This window comes from Nycticebus coucang, chromosome 13, assembly GCF_027406575.1.
Source record: "Nycticebus coucang isolate mNycCou1 chromosome 13, mNycCou1.pri, whole genome shotgun sequence".
NCBI lineage: Eukaryota > Metazoa > Chordata > Mammalia > Primates > Lorisidae > Nycticebus > Nycticebus coucang.
In genome coordinates, this window is record NC_069792.1 from 102975101 (window position 1) to 102998472 (window position 23372).

A 23372-nucleotide genomic window follows, 5' to 3' on the forward strand; every position below is an offset into this window, starting at 1 on the left:
CCACCGGATAGACGCCTAAATTGCTCTTGGGTTATACCACACACAGTGATTGAGGCTGTGGCGTCTCAGTGGCCACACTGTGGCATTCAACCAAGCACAACCTGTGTAACCTCTCTGGATTACACATTTGTATGTGGGAAGAAGAGGCCACAAAGTGGTAGGAGGCTTTTGGGCCCAAATATTTCCCTGTAATTATTGGCAGACATCAGAGATCAGGTCTCCTAGGGTTACAACAGGAGACAGACTGACAGAAGCAAGGCTCACAGTGGAATGAGCAGCATGCTGGGGGCAGGGCCAAGGTCAGCACTGCCCCTGGGCTCATGTTGTGCATGGACCCCTGGAGAGCAGCTTAGGTTAGATTCTCTGAGGGAAGCAGACGGATGCAGTCCCGGCTGCTGCAGTGGCAGATTACATCAGAATTCAACTTCTGCTTACAAAGCTGAGGCCTGGAGTGATCACAGAGAAGGGATGTGCTCTCAGCTAGGCACCCTTCACGTTCTTTTTTTTTTTTTTTGAGACAGAGCCTCAAGCTGTTGCCCTGGGTAGAGTGCTGTGACATCATAGCTCACAGCAACCTCAAACTCCTGGGCTCAAGCGAGTCTCCTGTCTCCGCCTTCCAAGTAGCTGGGATTACAGGCATCTGCCACAATGCCCGGCTATTTTTGGTTGCAGCTGTCGTTGTTTGGCAGGCCCGGGCTGGATTTGAACCTGCCAGCTCAGGTGTATGTGGCTGGCACCTCAGCTGCTTGAGCCACAGGCGCTGAGCCACCCTTCACGTTCTTATTGTGTGTACCACAAAGACCCTGCCATGTTCCACTGGGCTGTTTCTCAGGTTATGTTGGCAGCAAGGAACCTGAAGCGATGATGTGCTGGCCTCAGTTCCAGGAAGAGGCTCACTCACATGGAGGTCCCCAATGACAAAGCTGTGCGCACACCCACTGGGACCCCTGCAGTGCCCGGCAGGATGCAAGGGAGAGTGCATGCAGCCTGAGTACCACTGTACCCTGCCATCTCTGCCAGATGAGACAGGAACATGTTAGCTTGTTGAGAGAGTAAATCTCAGACCCTCGTAGTTTTTGGCAGTTTGTGTTTTAAGGAAATTTGTTATACGGCATTAACACACCACACATCCTAACTCTCCACCCAACCAAAGACAGCCGTCCTGAAGGCCTGGATCCCCTGCCAGCATGGGTTGGGGTGCTGTGTTCACTCATGTGGTCTTCTGTGCCAGGCACACTAAGATGTGCTGCTCCAGGTTTAACTCCTACCACCCTGTACGCAGGACACTCACAGATAAGCAAACAGGCTCAGACTTTCAGGGAGGGCAGCAGTATCCTGAGTGACACAGCAAACCCCAGGGGAAACTTCAAAATACCCATCATGACACCAAGAAGGTGCCTGTGCCTGGCAGCTATGTCTGCACAAGCAGCCAGCCACAATGATGGTGACGGCAAGTGTATAGGCCTGGGCCTCCTCTCTGACAAGGATGGGGCCGGACCATGTCCTTGGTCAATGAGTTTTGAGAAAAGCAGTTAGGTGAAGTTAGAAGGCAATTGCAGGCACTCCCCTACAGGTCTTCTGACATAACTAATACATTTCATTACTGCTGAGGCCAGAGTGAGCAACTGACCCTTGAAGGAGATACTTTGGTGATTTACCCTGCTAAGCCTGACAGAGCCCTCCTCTTCCTCATCCACAGGACCTTGGCTTGTCCCTCTATGAACTCAAAACTCTGCAGGTTGCACCTGAGTACAAGGGACTCAGGCTTTATTGAATAGGTTATGGTAAACATTCCGGCAAATAAACATATGTTTTGTATGAAGTTGGATATTCTTTCTTAAGAGAACAATTCTGAATCTTTCCTAACATTCCAAATTTTCATCAGAATAAATGATCCCATATAAAATAAGTAAATTAAGGCTACAGATTTATTCACATTTATATAAGTAAATGGCCTATCCCATGTGGGTTTTTTGATGCTGAGTAAGCCTTGAGCTCCGATTGAAAGCTTTGCCACAGTCATTACATTTATAAGGCTTCTCTCCAGTGTGAATTCTCTGATGTATGATCAGATGTGAGCGCCACCTAAATATTTTCTCACAGTCATCACATTGATGCAGTTTCTTTATAGTATGAACTTTCTTCCGGCTCACAAAAGTGGAACCTTCCAGAGTATTCCCATATTCATAATACCACTGGGCTCTAGTGTGTATACGCTGGTGTTCAATAAGATATGAGCTTCGACTGAAGGCCTTTCCACATTCACTACACTCATAGGGCTTCACCCCTGCATGAATTATCTGGTGCTGGAAAAGGGTGGAGTTTTGGCTGAAGGCTTTCCCACATTCGCTACATTTATAAGGTCTCTCTCCGGTATGCACCCTTTGGTGTATTGTAAGCTGTGTGCTCATGCTGAAGGCTTTTCCACACTGGAGGCATTCATAGGGTTTCTCTCCCTTATGAATTCTCTGATGGTAAATAAGGCTGGAGCTCTGGCTGAAGGCTTTTCCACAGTCGTTACACATGTAGGGTTTCTCTCCAGTGTGTATTCGCTGATGCTGAATAAGGTGTGAACCCTGGACAAAACCTTTTCCACACTCATCACATTTAAATGGTTTCTCTCCAGTGTGAGTTCTCTGATGGCGAATAAGGCGTGAGCTACACCCAAAGGCTTTTGTACACTTGTTGCATTTATAAGGCTTCTCTCCAGTATGAGTCAGCTGATGCTGACTAAGCCGAGAGATCCACCTAAAAGCTTTCCCACACTCATCACACTTAAAGGGCTTCTCTACAGCATGAATTCTTGGATGTGCAACAAGACTTGAGCTACCTGAGGCTCTTGGGATTTGAGATTTCTCCCCATTGTGCATCCTCTGATGCTGAGCTAGAGTTGAGCTCTGGCTGAAAGCCTTCCCACACTCTGTGCATGAGTACGGCCTCTCTCCAGTGTGAGTTCTCTGGTGTCTGATCAGCTGTGATTGCTGACTGAAGGCTTTCCCACACTCAAGACAACCATAAGGCCTCTCCCCTGTGTGGATCCTCTGATGGTGGATGAGGCTTGAGCTCTGACCAAAGGACTTCCCACACTCCTCACATCTGTACGGTTTCTCTCCAGTATGGATTCTCTGATGCTGAATGAGCTTTGAGCTCAGGCGGAAAGCTTTTCCACACTCAATGCATTTAAATGGCTTCTCTCCAGTGTGGATTCTCTGATGTTGATTAAGTTGTGAGCATAGTCTGAAGACTTTCCCACACTCCACACACTTAAATGGCTTTTCCCCACAGCAGTGACTTGGCTCCAAGTGGTCAGATAGTTGTCTCTGGCACCTGTGGGGTCTCTTCTGTGTGCCAACTCCCCAGTGCACAGTTCCATCTGAAGTGACCTGGAGCCCTTTGCCACAAACCTCACATCTCTGGGAAGCCCCTTCTGTGTTCTCCCCCTGACTTTTTTCAGGCTGATAATTCAGGCCACTGACCACCAGCCCTTTACATCCCTGGACACTGTCTTTCGTGAGAGTCTTGTGGGCCATGTTCTGCTGATTCAAAGGTTTTTTCTGGAAGACAGAGCCCATCACTGTGAGCCCAGGACTGCCTGGATGACTCTCTGACCAGAACTCAGAATTAGAAACATCTCCAAAGCCAGGACTATGAGGAAAATTCTGTGTGGGGATTCTGATCATCATCCCAGGGGATTCTGATTTTAGAATGTCCATGTCCTCATGGGCCTGTTCACCGTCAGTCCTAACTGTATATTCTGAAATAAACAGGAAAGAAAAGGCTCTTATGACTTTTGCTCAGAGAAAGGGCAAAGACTACTAGAGGTAGTTGGGGTCACCTTCCAGGACAGGCCTCCCCCAGCACTAAGACACACTGGGAGGGAGGTTGCCTCTAGCAAGTTTTGGTCTCATTTACATGTTTTGCTTTGTGAAATCATGTGGCATCACTGAAGGATGGCTGTGCACTGCAGAGTGCTAACAGCCATGCAGCCTATGGGTTTTTGAACAAAGGGGCTCTTCCCAGAGAGAGGCAGGAGGCCAAGTCTATGAGCAGCAAAGTGAGACGCGACAGAGTGAACCTGGGCCTGGGCAGGTGGGAAGTCAAGAAGATAGGACCAGGCCAGGCATGGTGATTCAGCCTGTAATTCTAGCACTCTGGAGGCCAAGGGAGGTGGATTACCTGAGATCACTGGTTGGAGACCAGCCTGAGCCAGAGCAAGACCTCATCTCTAAAAACAGCCAGTTGTTGTGCCAGGCACCTATAGTCCCAGCCACACAGGAGGCTGAGGCAAGAGAATCACTTAAGCCGAAGAGTTTGAGGTTACTGTGAGCTATGATACCACAGAACTCTACTTAGGGCAACAAAGTGAGACTCTGTCTCAAAAAGATAAAAAAATAAATAAGACAGGGTGGCACCTGTGGCTCAAGGAGTAGGGCGATGGCCCCATATACCAGAGGTGGCAGGTTCAAACCCAGGCCTGGCCAAAAACTACAAATAAATAAATAATAAATGAATAAGACGACAGGATCTGAGGTTCCCAGCATCTCCTGGTCAGGGATGGGCACAGAGGGAGTATGAACTGTGAACAAAGGGGATGGGCAGGGACAAGAAAGAGGAGGCTGAAGACCTGCCCAGGGTCTTACCAAGCAGGACTACAAGCCGTAGCTTCCTCTAGTGGCCCCCAAGCTACTCTCATCATTGACCACAACCCTTGCTTGTCCCTCAGCCCCATGAGCCTGTGCTGAGTTCTTCCTGGGGTAGTGTTGTAAGGGCGAACTGATCCCCGCTTCACCCCAGGAGGCCTTCCTGATGTCTGTTCTCCTTCTGGACTCTGCAGATACACTTAGGCTTCTTTTTTTTTTTGTAGAGACAGAGTCTCACATACCACCCTCAGGTACAGTGCCGTGGCATCACACAGCTCACAGCAACCTATAACTCTTGGGCTCATGCGATTCTCTTGCCTCAGCCTCCCGAGCAGCTGGGACTACAGGCGCCTGCCACAACGCCCGGCTATTGTTTTGTTGCAATTTGGCCGGGGCTGGGTTTGAACCCGCCACCCTCGGCATATGGGGCCGGCGCCCTACTCACTGAGCCACAGGCACCGCCCCACACTTAGGCTTCTTGTCTGTGCTGCCAACTTGATGAGGTTGGACATCTCCTTGATGTCTATGATGACAGCCATAGTTGTCAGCAGAGCGTCCACCCTGTGGTAGCCCACAGCCCAGGTATATGGCTTCACCTTCTTGGTTTCTGCTTACCCCTCATCCCTGGTGGGAAGTCTCCAGCTTCCAGAGAGTCAGGAAAATCTCCCAGTCTGTCCTGCAGAGAGCCGAGGGCTATCCCCAAGTGAGCCTCTTCTGTACAAGGGATAGCTCCTGTTCATTCAATAACTCAATGAGGTCTACAGAATCCCCACCCTTGGCTCACAGGTCAAGCAGCTGGCCCAGGGCTACACAGCAGTCGGAGAATCAGTGACAGGCTTAGTCTGTGCCTCAACTCAGCCTTCTCAGCCAATGGGGCAGCAGGAGGCTGCTGAGCACAGTGGGGACACAAGGCACCTCCAGGCTCGGCCCAGCTGCTTTCTTCCTGCATCTCACACAACTTGGCAAAAGCTTCCAAGAGGGCTTGCTCTGCCCGCATCCCCAGCTTTCCTCTGCTGTGGGGGTTGGAGGCATAGACACAGGGCAAGCACCACTCCTCCTCTGCCTGGCCTGAGATGCAGAGGCCACCAAGTGGGGCAAGATGCAGCCCCAGCACCGCTGCACAGGTCTTGCCCAGGGCCTCCCATTGTGCCAGAGCATTGACACCTGGATGTCACAAGCACACTCAACCACACTTGACTTCTCTTATCTTTGGTTCCCTATCGCTAAACCTGTGAGGAGCTGGGGTTATCTTTTAACATTCTCTGCAGACAAGGCCACTACCCATTTCTCTGTCCCTACTTACCACGGACAGCTCCCCCATGGCAGCCCCCCCCAAGGTCCTACAACTGAAGCCAAAGGTTCTTTCTCCTTCTAGCAAGCTTTGGATAACTGCTGAGAAAATGCAAGCCACTTATAAAACAATGAAGCCTCATTCTGGAAGTGGCCATCCCTCAGATAGGAGACATGTCTCACCAATGAGCGAGGCTAAGCAGGGGCAGGCAGATCATCCTTGCAGGTTGCTAGCAGTCATCCACTAGGGACAATGCTGGTGGGCCAGGGTGTGGGGAGGGCACAACAGAGGCCCTGCCCTTTTGCCCACGTTCTGGGCCAGCACCCTTGGATATCTGATGCTGGCTGACCAGCTGGGGCAAGTGACATATCTGGGCATTTCCACCATTTCCATTCAACATGTTCTGGGTTTGTGCTACTGCACATTCTAACCTGCGTTAGAGGCTAGAATGTCAGAGGCTGCGTTCCTGCCCCACACTCAGGCCTGAAAGCAAGTTGGGCACCAACAGTGTTCTCACCTCAGTAAGGTGACACTTTCTGTTATTACTTCACCACAATGAGGACCACTTGGTATGGACAAACTCAATTGACAATAATTCTGCCAACTGTAGCTGGCTCATCTGCCATACTTCTCTCTTTAAAACATCCTCTTCCACCTCAGAAATATTTTAATGAGGGGCTGGGTTGTTTTTTTTTTTTTTTTTTTGTAGAGACAGAGTCTTACTTTATGGCCCTCGGTAGAGTGCCGTGGCCTCACACAGCTCACAGCAACCTCCAACTCCTGGGCTTAAGCAATTCTCTTGCCTCAGCCTCCCGAGCAGCTGGGACTACAGGCGCCTGCCACAGCGCCCGGCTATTTTTTGGTTGCAGTTTTTGGCCAGGGCTGGGTTTGAACCCGCCACCCTCGGTATATGGGGCCGGCGCCCTACCGACTGAGCCACAGGCGCCACCCTGTTTTTTGTTTTTGAAACAAAGGTCTCACTTTGCTGCTCAGGTTGGAGTGCCATAGCCTCAGCCTTGCTTGCAGCAACCTCAAACTCCTGGGTTCAAGTGACCCTCCAGCCTCGGCCTCCTAAGTAGGTGCGACTACAGGCTGTGAGCCACCTTCCTGGGCTGAGAACTTATCTTTCTCTAGAGCAGTGCTTTTCAGCCTTTTTTTGTCTCGTGGAACACTTGAACCTATACTTAAACTTGCAGAACACACTTAAATTATGCTGATAAAAAAAAAAAAGAGTGAGAGGCTGGGCACAGTGGCTTACACCTGTAATCCCAGCACTTTGGAAGGCCAAGGTGGGTATAGATTACTTGAGCTCAGGAGTTCGAGACCAGCCTGAGCAAGATCGAGACCACATCTCTACTAAAAATAGGAAAAAAACTATCTGGGCATTGTGGCAGGTGCCCGTAGTCCTAGCTATTCAGGAGGCTGAGGCAAGAGGATTGCTTGAGCACAGGAGTTTAAGGTTGCTATGAGCTACAATGATGCCACAGCACTCTACCCAGGGTGATAGTGAAACAGTCTCAAAAAAAAAAAAAAAAAAAGAAAAAAAAAAAAGGAAAAGAAAAAGAAAAAAAGGGGTGGTGCCTGTGGCTGACTGAGTGGGGCGCTGGCCTCATATGCCGAGGGTGGTGGGTTTGAACCTGGCCCAGACCAAACTGCAACAACAAAAAAATAGCCAGGCATTGTGGCAGGCGCCTGTGGTCCCAGCTGCTTGGGAGGCTGAGGCAGGAAAATCACCTAGGCCCAGGAGCTGAGGTTGCTGTGAGCTGTGACACAGTACTCTACGGAGGGCAGCAATGTGAGACTCTGTCTCTAAAAAAAAAAAAAAGACTGGGGCAGTGCCTGTGGCTCAGTAGGATGGTGCTGGCCCCATATACAGAGGGTGGTGGGTTCAAACCCGGCCCCGGACAACCTGCAACAAAAAAATAGCCAGGCATTGTGCCAGGTGCCCATAGTTCCAGCTACTCAGGAGGCTAAGGCAAGAGAATCGTCTAAGTCTAAGAGCTGAAGGCTGTTGTGAGCTGTGATGCCACGGCACTCTACCAAGGGTGACACAGTAAGACTTGGTCTCTTAAAAAAAAAAGTGAAAAAAAGAATATACTTACTGTGATCTGAACTTTTTTTTTGAGAAGAGTTTTACTTGTTGCCCTTGGTAGTATGCCCTGGTGTCACAGCTCACAGCAACCTCAAACTCTTGGGCTCAAGTAATTCTCTTGTCTCAGCCTCCCGAGTAGCTGGGAATACAGGCACCCATCAAAATGCCCAGCTATTTTTTTTTTGAGACAGACTCTCAAGCTGTTGCCCTGGGTAGAGTCCTGTGGTGTCATAGCACACAGCAACCTCCAACTTGGGCTCAAGAGATCCTTTTTTCTATCAAATATTTTTTTTGTATTAAAAATCAATAGAAAATAGTTTTTCTATTTTTAGTAGAGATGGGATCTCAATTTTTTGCTCAGGCTGGTCTTGAACTCATTAGTTCAAGCAATCCACCTGCCTTGGCCTCCCAGAATGCTAGGATTATAGGCGTGCTTTGAACTTCTTTTGAAAATAATTTAATTGGGCGGCGCCTGTGGCTCAGTGAGTAGGGCACCGGCCCCATATGCCGAGGGTGGCGGGTTCGGACCCAGCCCCGGCCAAACTGCAACAGAAAAATAGCCGGGCGTTGTGGCGGGCGCCTGTAGTCCCAGCTGCTCGGGAGGCTGAGGCAAGAGAATCGCATAAGCCCAGGAGTTAGAGGTTGCTGTGAGCTGTGTGACGCCATGGCACTCTACCGAGGGCGGTACAGTGAGACTCTGTCTCTACAAAAAAAAAAAAAAAAAAAAAGATAAAAGAAAATAATTTAATTAATGATCTTTACAAATTTTCGAGGCACACCTAAGATCCTCTCGTGGCACACCAGTTGAAAATCACTGCCATAGGCAGTGCCTATGGTTCAAGGAGTAGGGCGCCGGCCCCATATGCCGAGGGTGGTGGGTTCATAACCCAGTCCTGGCCAACAAAAATAAATGAATATATAAATAAATAAATAAAATAGAAAATCACTGCCATAGAGCCTTCCCAGGAAGGCCCTGTTGACACCTTTATTTCAGACTTCTGGCCTCCACAGCTGTGAGACCAGGCATATGTGTTGTTTTAAGCCTCTAGGTGTGGCATGTTGTTATGGCAGCCCCAGGAGACTAATGTACCCTGATGCCTGATCTGAGAGGCTAGTGGTCACCTGGACTCTGGGACGCTTGCTGGCAGCTTCATCAGGGAACACACCCACCTGAGGAAAGGCTGTCAAAGCCACAGTTCATGTTTCACTTGGATCCAAAGGTTTGTACTTTTGCTCAACAAGAGTATGAGTGAAATTAGAAATGGAACAAATGTGGTAGATTTAAAAAATAAACTCCACTTTTGCTGAAATGATATGTATTTTGTGGTTTTTCTGTGGACTGGTTTTTCCCGAGGTAGCCCACAACTGGTCTATGCTTCCTTTCTTCCACCCGAACCAGGTCCCCAGTCACCCACTGCCCTGAGGTCCCAGCTGCCGTTTCTCCTTAAAGAGCTTCTCTGCAATAAGGTCTGAGCCTCACCTGTCCGAAAGGTCCTTGGTCCCTCTGTCCCCTCCACTCCCTGCAGGTCAAGGACCCACGGCTCCTGTCCCTGCTCCAGCCGGGAGATCAGCTCAGGCTTGAACACCAGGAATCCTGCTGTGTGTGGCAGAGAAGGAGATAGTGTTGGCATGGCTGGGAGTGCAGCACAGGGCTCAGCCTCCTCTGGTTTCCAGGCATAAAGTGGGTTGCCAGGGGAGAGGCAGAGCCTCATGGGGAGCAAGGGTGGGGTTGGGTAAGGATCTGGGACATGGCAGCCCTTTCTGTCCACATCTGTCCAGCTCCTTGAGGCAGGACAGCAAGAGACACCTGGCCTCCCATGATCTCCAGGGGACCCATCAAAGAGTCTACAAGGAACAGGCCAACTCTACCCCCTGGATCTCTCAGCAGAGAGAAGGTGAAACCCAAACACAAGCCATAGTGTAACTCAGCAGAGTCGCACTGCTTCTCAGTTCAGAGAGCAGGGATGCTCCAAGAGGTATCGTGGTTAAGATACAAGATAAAGGGCAGCGCCTGTGGCTCAGTGAGCAGGGCGCTGGCCCCATATACCGAGGGTGGCGGATTCAAGCTCAGCCCTGGCCAAACTGCAACAAAAAAATAGCCGGGCATTGTGGTGGGTGCCTGTAGTCCCAGCTACCTGGGAGGCTGAGGCAAGAGGATCGCCTGAGCCCAGGAGTTGGGAGGTTGCTGTGAGCTGCGACGTCATAGTGCTCTACTGAGGGTGATGAACTGAGACTCTGTCTCTAAAAATAAAATAAAATAAAGTAAAATAAAATAAAATAAAATTTAAAAAGAGACACAAGAGGCTTGGCGCTTGTGGCTCAAGTGGCTAAGGCACCAGCCATATATTGGAGCTGGTGGGTTCGAATCCAGACCAGGCCCACCAAACAACGATGACTGCAACCAGAAATATAAATAAACAGCTGGGTGTTGTGGCAGGCACCTGTAGTCCCAGCTACTTGGGAGGCTGAGGGAAGAGAATTGCTTAAGTCCAGGAGTTAGAGGTTGCTGTGAGCTGTGATGCCATGGCACTCTACCCAGGGCGACAGCTTGAGGCTCTGTTCCCCCAAAAAATAAAAAAGTAAAAAACCAAAATACAATACTGGGGCAGTGCCTGTGCCTCAGGGACTAGGGAGCCTGCCCCATATACCTAGGGTGGCAGGTTCAAACTCCACCCTGGCCAAACTGCAACAAAAAACAAAAAAATAGTCGGGTGTTGTAGTGGGCACTTATAGTCCCAGCTACTTGGGAGGCTGAGGCAAGAGAATCGCCTAAGCCCAACAGCTGGAGGCTACTGTGAGCTGTGACGCCACAGCACTCTACCAAGGGTGACAAAGTAAGACTCTGTCTCTAAAACAAACAAATACAATACTGGGCTCGGTACCCATAGCACAGTGGTTACGGTGCCAGCCACATACACTGAAGTTCGTGGGTTCACACCTGGCCCGGGCCTGCTAAACAACGATGACAACTGCAACAAAAAATAGCTGGGCCTTGTGGTGGACACCTGTAGTCCCAGCTACTTGGGAGGCCGAGGCAAGAGAATCATTTTAAGCCCAAGAGTTTGAGGTTGTTGTGAGCTGTGACGCCACAGCACTCTACCAAGGGCGACATAGTGAGACTCTTGTCAAAAAAAAAGCTGGGTGGTGCCTGTGGCTCAGTGAGTAAGGTGCCAGCCCCATATACCAAGGGTGGTGGGTTCAAACCCGGCCCGGCCCTGGCCAAATTGCAACAACAACTAAAAAATAGCTGGGCGTTGTGGCAGGCGCCTATAGTCCTAGCTGCTTGGGAGGCTGAGGCAAGAGACTCGCCTAAACCCAAGAGCTGGAGGTTGCTGTGAGCTGTCATGCCACAGCACTCTACTGAAGTCAACAAAGTAAGATTCTGTCTCTAGAAAAACAAAACAAAACAAAAAAAGCAAAATACAATACTAGCAAGCTGAATCTAAAAGGGAATCAAATTTATATATGAGTATCAGGATTCAAGTAGGGTTTATCCCAGGAAAACAGGAAAATATATCAATGTAATTTGCTTCACTAATACAGAAAAATATCAGCTGGGCACGGTGGCTCATGCCTGTAATCCCAGCACTGTGGGAGGCTGAAGAGGGAGAATTGCTTGAGCTCAGGAGTTTGTGACTTGCCTGAGTGAGAGTAAGACCCTGACTCCTAAAAGAATGAAAAACCAGCTGGGCATCTGGGCAAGTACCTGTAATCCCAGCGGCTTCCGGAGGCTAAGGCAGCAGGATGCCCATAGCCTGAGTCTGAGGTTGCAGTGAGCTATGACGCCACTGTACTGTGCTCAGGGCACAGGGTGTCTCATCAAAAAAACAAAACAAGAAAAAAAAAAAGAAAGAAAAAATTGTAAGAGTTATCAATGCAGCTCCTGAGGTCAGGCAATCCACCTGCCTCAGCCTCCCAGAGTGCTGGGATTACAGGCATGAGCAATATTTATTTATGATTAAAACCAAAATTCCTTACCCAGCTTGTCCCTCCAGTGGCTAATGTAAATACATTTCCTTTGAGGTCAGGCACACTGCATGCATGACAGCAGTCCTGAGCTGTCTGGAAGGAGCCGAGAGGGAGAACAGGCAAACTCATCTGCACGCCCCTACTCCGGACAACACCACAGAATGAAGACCAAGACTGAACTAGCAAGGGCTGCCACAAACACAGTCGGCCTCCCAAACCAATAGTACATTTTTTTTTTTTTGGCAGTTTTTGGCCGGGGCCGGGTTTGAACCTGCCACCTCCGGTATATGGGGCCAGTGCCCTACTCCTTTGAGCCACACGTGCTGCCCCAATGGCACTTTTGTAAAGCAGCAATCAGCTAAAAATACAGTAACATACTCACAAGGCAACAAAAACCAAAGCTCCCAGAATGTCAGGGGACCATTCTACTTTAAAATGCTAATAAAAGGCTCAGCACCTGTAGCTCAAGCGGCTAAGGCACTAGCCACATACACCAGAGCTGGCAGGTTCAAATCCAACCTGCCAAACAACGACAACTACAACCAAAAAATAGCCAGGTGTTGTGGTGGGCACCTGTAGTCCCAGCTACTTGGGAGGCTGAGGCAAGAGAATTGCTTAAGCCCAGGAGTTGGAGGTTGCTGTGAGCTGTCACATCACAGCACTCTACCAAGGGTGATGGACTGAGACGGTCTCAAAAAATGAATAAATAAATAAATAATAAAATGCTAATAAACTTTGCCTTCAGGAAGGGATGGTACAGAAAAGGAAAAAGGCCAGGCATGGTGGCTCATGCCTGTAATCTCAGCACTTTGGGAAGCTGAGTGAGGTGGATCGACTGAGCTCAGGAGTTCAAGACCAACCTGAGCAAAAGTGAGACCCCCAAAAGCAAGTGCCATGGCGTCACAGCTAATAGCAACCTCCAGTTCTTGGGCTTAGGTAATTCTCCTGCCTCAGCCTCCCACGTAGCTGGGACTACAGGTGCCCGCCACAATGCCTGGCTATTTTTTGTTGCAGTTTGGCCAAGACCAGGTTCAAACCTGCCACCCCCGGTATATGGGGCCAGAGCCCTACTCACTGTGCCACAGGCGCCACCCGATCCCATCTCTATTAAAAACAGACGTCGGGCACAGTGGCTCACTCCTATAATCCTATAATCCTAGCACTCTGGGAGGCCGAGGCTGGTGGATTGCTTATTAAAAATAGAAAAAAACTAACCTAATAGCCAGGTGTCGTGGTGGGTGCCTATAGTTCCAGCTACTTGGGAGACTGAGGCAAGCGAATCGCTTAAGCCCAAGAGTTTCAGGTTGCTGTGAGCTGTGACACCACAACACCCTACTGAGGGCAACATAGTGAGATTCTGTCTCAAAAACAAACAGGGCGGCGCCTGTGACTCAAAGGAGTAGAGCACCAGGCCCATATGCCAGAGGTGGCGGGTTCAAACACAGCCTAGGCCAAAAACAAACAAAAAAAACCACTACAGCTTGGTGCCTGTAGCTCAGGCGGGTAAGGTGCCAGCCACATACACCAGAGTTGGCAGGTTCGAATCCAGCCCGGGCCAAAAAATAGATGGGCACTGTGGCAGGTACCTGTAGTCCCAGCTACTTGGGAGGCTAAGGTAAGAGAATTGCTTGCGCCAGAAGTTTGAGGTTGCTGTGAGCTGTGACGCCACGGCACTCTATCCAGGGTGATAGCTTGAGACTCTGTCTCAAAAAACAAAAACTAACCAGGTATTGTGGTGGGCACCTATAGTCCCAGCTACTTGGGAAGCTGAGGCAAGAGAATCATTTGAGCTCAAGAGTTTGAGGTTGCTATGAGCTATGTCACCATGGCACTCTAGTCAGGGTGAGATAGTGACCTCCGTCTCAATAAATTAATAATTAATACGAAATAAAACGGGTGAGTAATACATCAGTTATTAAGACATACTACATGGCGGCGCCTGTGGCTCAGTGAGTGGGGCTCCGGCCCCATATGCTAAGGGTGGTGGGTTCAAGACTGGCTCCAGCCAAACTGCAGCGAAGAAATGGCCAGGCACTGTGGCGGGCGCCTGTAGTCCCAGCTACTCAGGAAGCTGGGGCAGGAGAATCTCCTAAGCCCAGGAGCTGGAGGTTGCTGTGAGCTGTGTGACGCCACAGCACTCTACCAAGGGTGACAAAGTGAGACTGTCTCTCAAAAAAAAAAAAAGACATACTACAAAACCAAAGAAAAAAACAACCAAAAAGAAATAGAAACCCTAAACAAAGCCAAATAAACAAAAAGTCGGGAGCCACCCACAAGAGATTCAGGACCCCAGGCTCAGCACTTACATACGGGGAAAAAGTCAGCTCCACACACCAATAGGAAAAGGACTGCTTTGTAGATGATGTTGGGGAAATGACTTAACTTTGGTACAAAAATAAAACATGATTTTTACTTACATTCCAACACAAAAGTGAAGCTGTGGTATAAATGGAAAAGATAAAATGTAGGCTATCTTAACGACCTTGGTGTAGTGAAGTACATTTCTTTGAGAGAGAGCCTCACTCTGCTGCCCAGGCTGGGCAACAGAGCTCACAGCCTTGAGGGAAGGACTCAAGTCCTCACCACATAGCAGAAACATTGTGCTGTGCTAGCTTACAGCACCCCACAAAACTGTTACCAGATTAAGTAGTTACCAAGATAACCACCTAGCCGGGAAACTGCCCAGTGCCCCCCTTGAGGCCTCAGCATTTTCCTGCCATGACACGGCAGCTCAGGCTAGCCCTGTCTGTTTTAAAGCTGCTTTGGTGTCCTACAGTACCCTGTAGCTGACTGCAATACTAAAATCCACCCCCCACCCTTGCCTGGTAGAGAACTGTCATGCCAACATAACATGGGTTTTATGGGGTGGCACAATGGGACAAGGGCACAATGGCGATACCGTGCACAAGTGATGTGTTTCACTGTGAGCAAGCAAAGATAGGTTGTCAAAGCTTTGCTGTCACTTGGCTGGGAAGGGATTTTAGGCAACACCACAGTGGGGGCAGACTCAGATTTTGCAAGAAGAGCCAGTGAAGAATCCTGTGCCACCCAGGAGCAAGCACCCTTGTAAGTAACTTCCAACAAATCATCTAACTTGCCAAGCTAGACTTGTCAGAGTCATTCATTGGTCTCTCAACTCCCTCTCACTTTGGCAGGTAGTTTTTCTATACTGTCCTGGGATTTTCTTTTCTTTTTTTTTTTTTTTTGTAGAGACAAAGTCTCACTGTACCGCCCTCCGGTAGAGAGCCGTGGCGTCACACAGCTCACAGCAACCTCTAACTCTTGGGCTTATGCAATTCTCTTGCCTCAGCCTCCCAAGCAGCTGGGACTACAGGCGCCCGCCACAATGCCCGGCTATTTTTTTGTTGCAGTTTGGCCGGGGCTGAGTTTGAACCCGCCACCCTCGGCATATGGGGCTGGCGCCCCACTCACTGAGCCACAGGCGCCACCCCCTGTCCTGGGATTTTCAACAAAATCCCAAACAAACCTCAAACTCCTGGGGTCAAGTGAAGCAATCCTCCTGTCTTGGCCTCCATGCAGATAGAACTACAGGTGTGTACCACCACACACAGAAGTTTGGTTTGGTTTTTTTGTTGAGATAGAGCCTCAAGCTGTCACCCTGGGTAGAATGCTGTGGCATCACAGCTCACAGCAACCTCTAACTTCTGGGCTAAAGCGATTCTCCTGCCTCTGCCAAATAGCTGGGACTACAGGTACATGTCACAGCACCTGGCTAAGATTTTTTTAAAATTTTTTTGTATGGGCGGCGCCTGTGGCTCAGTTGGTAAGGCGCTGGCCCCATATACCAAGGGTGATGGGTTCAAACCCAGCCCCGGCCAAGCTGCAACCAAAAAATAGCTGGGTGTTGTGGTGGGTGCCTGTAGTCCCAGCTACTTGGGAGGCTGAGGCAAGAGAATCGCTTAAGCCCAGGAGTTGGAGGTTGCTGTGAGCTGTGTGAGGCCACGGCATGCTACCGAGGACCATAAAGTGAAACTCTTGTCTCTACCAAAAAAAAAAAATTTTTTTTGTAGAAACAGGGTTTCAAATTCTTGGCCTTAAGTGGTTTTCCTTCTTTGGCCTCCCAAAGTGCTGGGATTATAGTCATGAGCTATTATTCCTGGCCAGGAAAAAACTTTTATTTTATTTATTTAGCAGACACGGGCTGGGTTTGAACCCACAAGCCCTGATGCACGTGGCTGGCGCCTTACCCAATGAGCTATGGGCCCTGCCAGGAAAAACTTTTAAATAAAATTTCAAAGGCATACAAACCTCGCCCCAGCCAAAAACTGCAAAAAAGAATAAATAAATGGAAAAAAAAAAGGTTTTCTTGGGTGGCGCCTGTGGCTCAAAGGAGTAGGGCGCCAGCCCCATATGCCGGAGGTGGTGGGTTCAAAGCCAGCTCCGGCCAGAAACTGCAAAAAAAAAAAAAAAAAAAAATTCAAAGGCACAATCCACAAGGGAAAAAACTGAAGAATTTAATGACATTACAATATGACCTAACCAAAAAAAATATTTTTTTGAGACAGTCTCACTTGGTCACGCTTGCACCCAGCACTCTACTGTTGTGGCCTCTTAGCTCACAGTAACCTCAAACTCTTCAGTTCAAGTGATCTTCTTGCCTCAGCTCCCCAAGTAGCTGGGACAATAGGCGCCCGCCACAACGCCCAGCTATTTCTTAGAGATGGGGTCTCACTCTGGCTCAGGCTAGTCTCGAACCTGGGAACTCAGGCAATTCACCTACCTAAGCCTCCCAAGTGCTGGGATTGCAGGCATGAGCCATTGGCCCTGACTTAACAAAATTAATAAACACAAGAGAAGGGGAAGGGAAAGGGAGTATTTACAATGTATAAAACCTACGTGACATTATCATATTTGATTTAATTCCAAGTCAGTTTTTTATAGAACACTTTCACACCTTTAAAGGAGACACCTCTGGGAACTGTTGTCACCACCCAGTGGCAGCTGTGAGGAACCACCATTGCCCTGTACAAGTGAGCCTGCCACAGCTGCTGCAAGTGAACTCTCAGCACTATCACAACATACATGCTAAATTTAACTGCTCTTTACACTGTCTTCAAAAAGGTAATCTATAGGGCGGCACCTGTGGCTCAAAGGAGTAGTGCGCCAGCCCCATGTGCCAGAGGTGGTGGGTTCAAACCCAGCCCCAGCCAAAAAAAAAAAAAAAAAAAAAAGGTGGCTTGGCGCCTGTGGCTCAAGCAGCTAAAGCACCAGCCACATACACCTGAGCTGGCCAGTTCGAATCCAGCTCGGGCCCACCAAACAACGACAACTACAACCAAAAAACAGCCGGGTGTTGTGGCGGGCACCTGCAGTCCCAGCTACTTGGGAGGCGGAGGCAAGAGAATCACTTGAGCCCAGGAGTTGGAGGTTGCTGTGAGCTGTGATGCCATAGCACTCTACCCAAGGTGACAGCTTGAGGCTCTGTCTCAAAAAAAAAAAAAAAAAGGTAATCTGTCACTTGACACTTAAACAAGCACTTAATGAACAAACAGAAGTGGACAAAGAGAAGCAGGTATACCTTTGAAGATGCAAATTGTTGGAGGAACAGCTGCAGTTCTAGTCACTGGCAAACTAGCAACTGTATGAGCACAGGGCCGGAGAAAGAAGGATAGGCCCTGCACATGATGCCGTCTTGTCTGCCCCTCATTGCCACCCAGAAGGAACGACTGCTTGATACCAGGTAAGAAAGCTCAAGCATCAACCTCACTGGATGGAACAAAACCCCAACAGCATTTCAGATAGGTTGCATCACCCCTTAGTGGCCAACCTCACGAGTTCCTATTACGTGGGAAGCACAGACACTGGTAACCAAGCCAGAGCGATTTACTAAAAGATACAAGACATGAGGCACGTTAGGAGTACCTTGGCCAATTCACTCTATGTGGCTTTTCCTTTCTATTTCAGTGACACATGATTAAGATGGGTGTAAACAATTCTAAGAGAACTATATATTTTTATGAGACCAAGTCTCACTCTGTCGCCCTGGGTAGAGTGTTTTTTTTTTTTTGCAGTTTGGCCAGGGCCGGGCCTGAACCCGCCACCCTCGGTATATGGGGCCGGCGCCCTACTGACTGAGCCACAGGTGCCGCCCCTGGGTAGAGTGTTGTAGCATCACTGCTCACAGCAATCTCAAACTCTTGGGCTCAAGTGATCCTCTTGCCTCAGCCTCCCAAGTAGCTGGGACTAGAGGTGCCTGCCACAATGCCTGGCTATTTTTAGAGATGAGATCTGGCTCTTGCTCAGGCTGGTCTCCAACTCCTGAGCTAAGGCAATCCACCCACCTCAGCCTCCCGGAGTGTTAGGATTAGAGGCTTGAGCCTTATAAACCACACCAGGCCTGAAAAATGTTTATAGAATGAATTGAAGTGATAAGAAAAAGGTGTTGTAGTATAATCAGCAGCATTCTACCTTTCTTAAAATAAAGCCAAGTACCTAAAATGTGTTTTACAATGTAATAGCATCTTAGATTTTATGGAGTCTAATGTAAGAAATAACAAACATCTTCAAATCAATAAGGAACAGCAACTCCAGTAGAAATCAGGCAATGCCCAGAGCAGAGGAATGAGGGTATGACAAGATGCTCAAAGTTTGCAGAAGTGAGAGAAATGTCACTCAGACCACAGTAGCTCTCACTGCACACTTCTTTGACTGGCAATACACGAGAAGACTGCATTTTGCCAGACTGGCCAGGGCAGAGGGTGCAGGCCAGGTTCAGCACCCCCGTAAGTACCTGGCCAACCAGCTTCACCCTCACCTATCCTAATCCTGTCCCAGGTGTTCTCAAGGGTCCAGGATACTTACATGGGGATGGAGACAGCACAGGCCAATGAACAGATGGTTTGGTGACAAGCAAAAAGCACAGGGAGGGGCATGTTAGGCACACACCTCCCTTGCAAAGGACCAATCTAACAACAGGACACATCACGTGAGGACACAAAGGAAACGCAGATATGAAGAGTGCTGGAGTAGCTGCCTGGTGGTGGGAGGGATGGGAGCACAGGAGAGTACACCCTGCCAGCACCACAGGGGCCCTGAGGGCACTACTACCCCTTGCTCTGGTTGTACAACCATTTCCTTAGATCCCCTAAACCAATAATTTCTCTCTCTTTTCTTTTTTTGCAGTTTTTGGCCAGGGCCAGGTTTGAACTCGCCACAGTGGCTGACGCCCCACTCCTTGAGCCATAGGCACCACCCAATAATTTCTCTTTTTATCCAAGGAATTAGATTCTATTTATCACAAATTAGTTTGCTAACTTAGGAAAAAGAGACTTTATTAGCTGCCAGAATTCCATTACCCTGTGAGGGCTGACCCACTTGACACGTGCAAAGCCAGAAATCAGCCTAGCACACTCACAGGTCTAGGGCCCATTTATCCCATGGGGACCTGACCTTTGGCCTCAATATCTCCAGCCTCTGACAGATACCTGGCTGGGTGGGTACTGACTGAAGACACAAGGGAGGGGGGACATGGGGTGCAGCCTCACCTAGTCCTGCCACGCTGCTGTGGTTCTCCAGCATCACCTCCCTGTAGAGGGCCCTCTGGCCAGGGTCCAGACACTGCCACTCCTCCCGAGAGAAGTGCACGGCCACATCGCCAAACGTCACCACCTCCTGCAAGGAAATACACCAGCATCCCAGGGATGTCTGGGTGCCAGCCCCATTCTGTCACCATCCCATGGCATGTCTCAGGCAGGTGTACTGCGAGGTTGGGTATGACAGCAGGGCTCCTCTGGTTCTAAAATCCAGGGGAAGGCCAGCTTGGGTTGAGAAGGAGGGCCCAGCCTCTGGGAACTGTACAACCCTCTCCCATCAAGAGCCTCAGCCAAGCCCTGGTTTGGGCAGGGGTTTGTTTACTCCTCTCCAGAGGAAAGCAAAGGGACCTCCCTGAGCCAGTCAAGGGCCACAGCAAGGGTTAAGGTAGGGTCTGAGCCCAGGGTCAGTGGGCAGGCAGAGGCAGAGTAGGAGATGGAGGCTTCATGAGGCAAGTGAAGGAAGGGGCTTCCTACCATGAGGCTCAGTTGGTGGGCATCCACACGTCCTGGCTGAGACACCTGTTGGCAATTATGAAAAGGTCAGAGGTCAGGATGCTAAAAGCCCCTTCACTTCCCAGTTAATGGGGGGGGGGGAGTCTATTGAGTTCCTTGTTTCCTTTTTTTTTTTTTGTAGAGACAGAGTCTCACTTTATGGCGCTCGGTAGAGTGCCGTGGCCTCACACAGCTCACAGCAACCTCCAACTCCTGGGCTTAAGTGATTCTCTTGCCTCAGCCTCCTGAGTAGCTGGGACTACAGGCGCCCGCCACAACGCCCAGCTATTTTTTGGTTGCAGTTTGGCCGGGGCCGGGTTTGAACCCGCCTCTCAGTATATGGGGTCGGCACCTTACCAACTGAGCCACAGGCACCGCCCAAGTTCCTTGTTTCTTTACAGACAACCCCAGACATTACAGAAGACATGCAGGGCTGGGCTGAAGCAGTCATGGCTCTTCAGTGAAGGAGGTCCCTAAAGCCTGGTTCTTTCAGCACATGTGTGTGACATGTGTAAATCACTCCACAAATACTTAAGGAGTGGCTGCCACAGGCCAGGCATTAAGAGGACGCAGCAATGAACATGCAAGGACTCTCCCTTCATGCAGCAGTCTAGTAAAGAGTTAAATAATCGGCGGTCCCTGTGGCTCAGTGAGCAGGGTGCCGGCCCCATATGCTGAGGGTGGCGGGTTCAAACCCAGCCCCGGCCAAACTGCAACAAAAAAATAGCCCAGCGTTGTGGCGGGCACCTGTAGTCCCAGCTACTCAGGAGGCTGAGGCAAGAGAATCGCTTAAGCCCAGGAGTTGGAGGTTGCTGTGAGCCCTGTGACGCCACGGCACTCTACCAAGGGCAGTAAAGTGAGACTCTGTCTCTACAAAAAAAAAAAAAAGAGTTAAATAATCACACAAATACAACCATGAAGTGCTGAAGAATTTAAACTAGAAAACTGACTTAATCTAATAGGTCACGTCCCCAGGGACACAACCAAGGTGATGCGCAGTGGTGGGGGGTGAACACTCCAGGCAGCAGGAACACACTGCCACAGTGCCTGAAGCGAAAGGGAGTGGGGTTGGATGAGCCAGTGCAGGTGGATGGAAGGCAGCAAGGGAAGGCAGGGAGAGACTGGTGCAGACAGAAGCCAGAACGACGGAATGTAAGGAAGATGGCAGTGGATACACAAACAACCCCAAGCAGGTAAAACTCCAGTCTCCAGCCACAGCCCACTTCTGTTACCAGGATGGCACCAACACTAAGGATGTAAGCTGATGTCAATTAGCCAAGGACCCCAAGCACCCCTGGGAGGTCAGAATGGAAAGAATCCGGCTTCCTAGGGAAGAACTTGCCCCAGAAAGTGGTTTGGGAGTGGAAGCCCTGGGTTGACTCAAGCAGCAGGGACCACAAGGCGCCTGGACAGGACGCAGCTGCTAGGGCTTGCTGCTGGGTTCCCTGCAGAGAAGACAGACTCTGAGTGTCAGCCAGAATTCAAAAAAAGACAAAGGGCCTTCCCCACCCAAGTCACCGCTGTTTTTGCCCGTCTCTAACTGCTAGGCCTTCCAGGGACAACAGGTGAGAAAAATGAGAAGGCCCTAGAAGGTGGTGATCACGCAGAAGATCACGGAGTCCCCAGAAGCGGGGTTCGGCCTAGAGGGAAGGCCGCAGGTAGGGCTCGTCCAGCTCCGGCCTCTGACACAGGAACCTGCGGGCGGCAAGGCTACCATGTGGCTGAATCTGTAATGAGCTGTGGTACTCGAACAAACGCCCTCCGCCTCTCAGCGACGCTGGTCAAGGTTGCCGCTGTTCGACCACCTCCCCTGATAGGCGCTCACGGCCTCTCCAAGCCACCCGAACCATCCGAGCGTCCCCAAGGAGCGGCCCGGGCATGTCAGTGCCGAACGCTGGGGCCTGCAGGCGCCTCCGCCGGAGAATCTCCAGAGTCCCCGCCCTCTGCGCGGACTCACCCTCCCGAGGACCGCCTGAGGTCAGAAAGCGCGCGATGCCGCCGGAAACGAATTTCAGAGGCCCGCGCCCGCCGCTCCCAGCTAACTTCCGGCCGTCGTGTACAGCCCCGAGGCCTGGCCCTCTCCGTGGTTCTCCAACTTGGCCTCTCAGGCTCTGGGGAAGGAGCAGCGCCGGAGCGGGAGGCCCGAGACGGAGTAAGGTTGAGCCGGGAGCGGAGCCTAAAGATCGAGATAAGGAGGGCGGGGCTAGCGTCCAAAGCCTCGGGCGGGAGGGGGCGGGGGCGGAGCGAGTGAAGAGGGACTTGGGAGGAGCCGGGACCAGCGGGATAGGGCTAGTGGGCGGCCGGGGGCCGGCCGGACTCTCGCCGCCTTGCAGAGGGTGGTAGGAGTGGGCCTCCGGTGAGGCAGGCGACGATCCCGGCTCCCGGCTCCCGGCTCCCAACCCTGGCCCTGTCTGGGCCCAGCCCATCATCTTTTTCACAGCGTAAAGAACCTGTTGGACAAGTACCAGGTCCCAGCCCCGCTGAGACACCAGGACTAGACCGGGCAAGGGCGGGGATAGTGGTCAGTTCCGGGCGTCGGGGGACCACGACGGTTGGGGGTCAGCAGAAGCAGCGGCAGAGGCGGGGGAGCGAGCGGCATCGGGTGCGCTCTCAGATCCTTCCCGCTGTACTCCGACCCCTCTGCTCTGGCCGCTCTCCCTGGCGCCCACAGGACCGTGTTCTGCCCGGCTTGCGCGTCCCAGCCGGTGGGCTGCTCCCTCTGTCCCAGCTCCAGCCCCGCCTCCTGGGGGCTCGGCAGCACCCCGAGGCGGGGAGGGGCGAATCCAGGAAGAACCAGTCAGGCAAGGCCGTCTCCAGAGCCCACCCTTCCCATCTCTGCCTCGGGTCACTGCCTGGGTCACCTGCGTCCACCTGGCCAGTGGATTTCTACTACCTCTGGCTTCCAGTTGATTTGGCATGGGGACCCCCGACAGGAGAATGTTGGGAGGAAGAAGAGATAAGCCAGGGCCCAGGTATCATCTGTACACCAAAACCTGGCAAAAGATCTAGTTCTGTGAGAGCACCAGTGAATAGAACTTGGGGACCAGGCCCCCAAACTTACGGAAAATGTTGACAGCCATGGTTAATGTAAAGGATCTTACTGCAGCTACCTATATACACAAAATGGGCAGCAATGCCACGGTCACTCACAGGGGATGATTAATCACAAACAGCACAGTAGAGCCAGGAAGTTCTGCAGATGCCTGTGTGGAGGGATGCAGTGAAATACTGGGTACAAGAGCCAAGTTACAAAAAGTCATCCTGCCGGCAAGGGTCCACATGGGAAGCAGAACTGTAGCCTGGACCTGTCTGACTGCTGAGCCCCCTGAAGAGTG

The 23372-nt window shown here is 50.6% G+C and overlaps 2 protein-coding genes across 18 annotated transcripts in view; both read right to left on the reverse strand.

Moving 5' to 3' along the window:
- The window catches only part of ZNF250 (zinc finger protein 250), a 124016-nt gene that overhangs the window by 4320 nt on the left and 96324 nt on the right, over positions 1-23372 (reverse strand). The gene's annotated exons all lie outside the window — the stretch shown is intronic.
- On the reverse strand, positions 1911-22192 carry ZNF7 (zinc finger protein 7). 17 transcript variants are annotated; one of them, XM_053558183.1, is made up of 7 exons: positions 21995-22191; positions 21380-21482; positions 20020-20064; positions 19498-19624; positions 9504-9620; positions 5256-5354; positions 1911-3754 (listed from the first exon to the last, which is right to left on the reverse strand). In XM_053558183.1, the coding sequence occupies exons 3-7, from the start codon at positions 20020-20022 to the stop codon at positions 1956-1958; spliced, it is 2145 nt and encodes a 714-aa protein (XP_053414158.1). In that variant the 5' UTR covers positions 20023-20064; positions 21380-21482; positions 21995-22191; the 3' UTR covers positions 1911-1955. The 17 variants fall into 17 exon arrangements, with proteins under 17 accessions (XP_053414158.1, XP_053414157.1, XP_053414152.1 ...); XM_053558182.1 differs by lacking the exons at positions 21380-21482; positions 21995-22191 and adding exons at positions 20395-20907; positions 21752-21984; XM_053558177.1 differs by lacking the exons at positions 21380-21482; positions 21995-22191 and adding exons at positions 20395-20907; positions 21752-21984 and having other exon boundaries at positions 19498-19657.

What these genes read in the sequence shown, in the direction of transcription:
- ZNF7 (XM_053558171.1), bottom strand. An exon ending in ACCAAGGACCTTTCGGACAG is followed by an intron (nt 5,355 to 9,503) that starts GTGAGGCTCAGA and finishes TCCCTTGTACAG; the next exon opens with AAGAGGCTCACTTGGGGATA. An exon ending in CTTCCCACCAGGGATGAGGG is followed by an intron (nt 3,755 to 5,255) that starts GTAAGCAGAAAC and finishes TGTTTATTTCAG; the next exon opens with AATATACAGTTAGGACTGAC.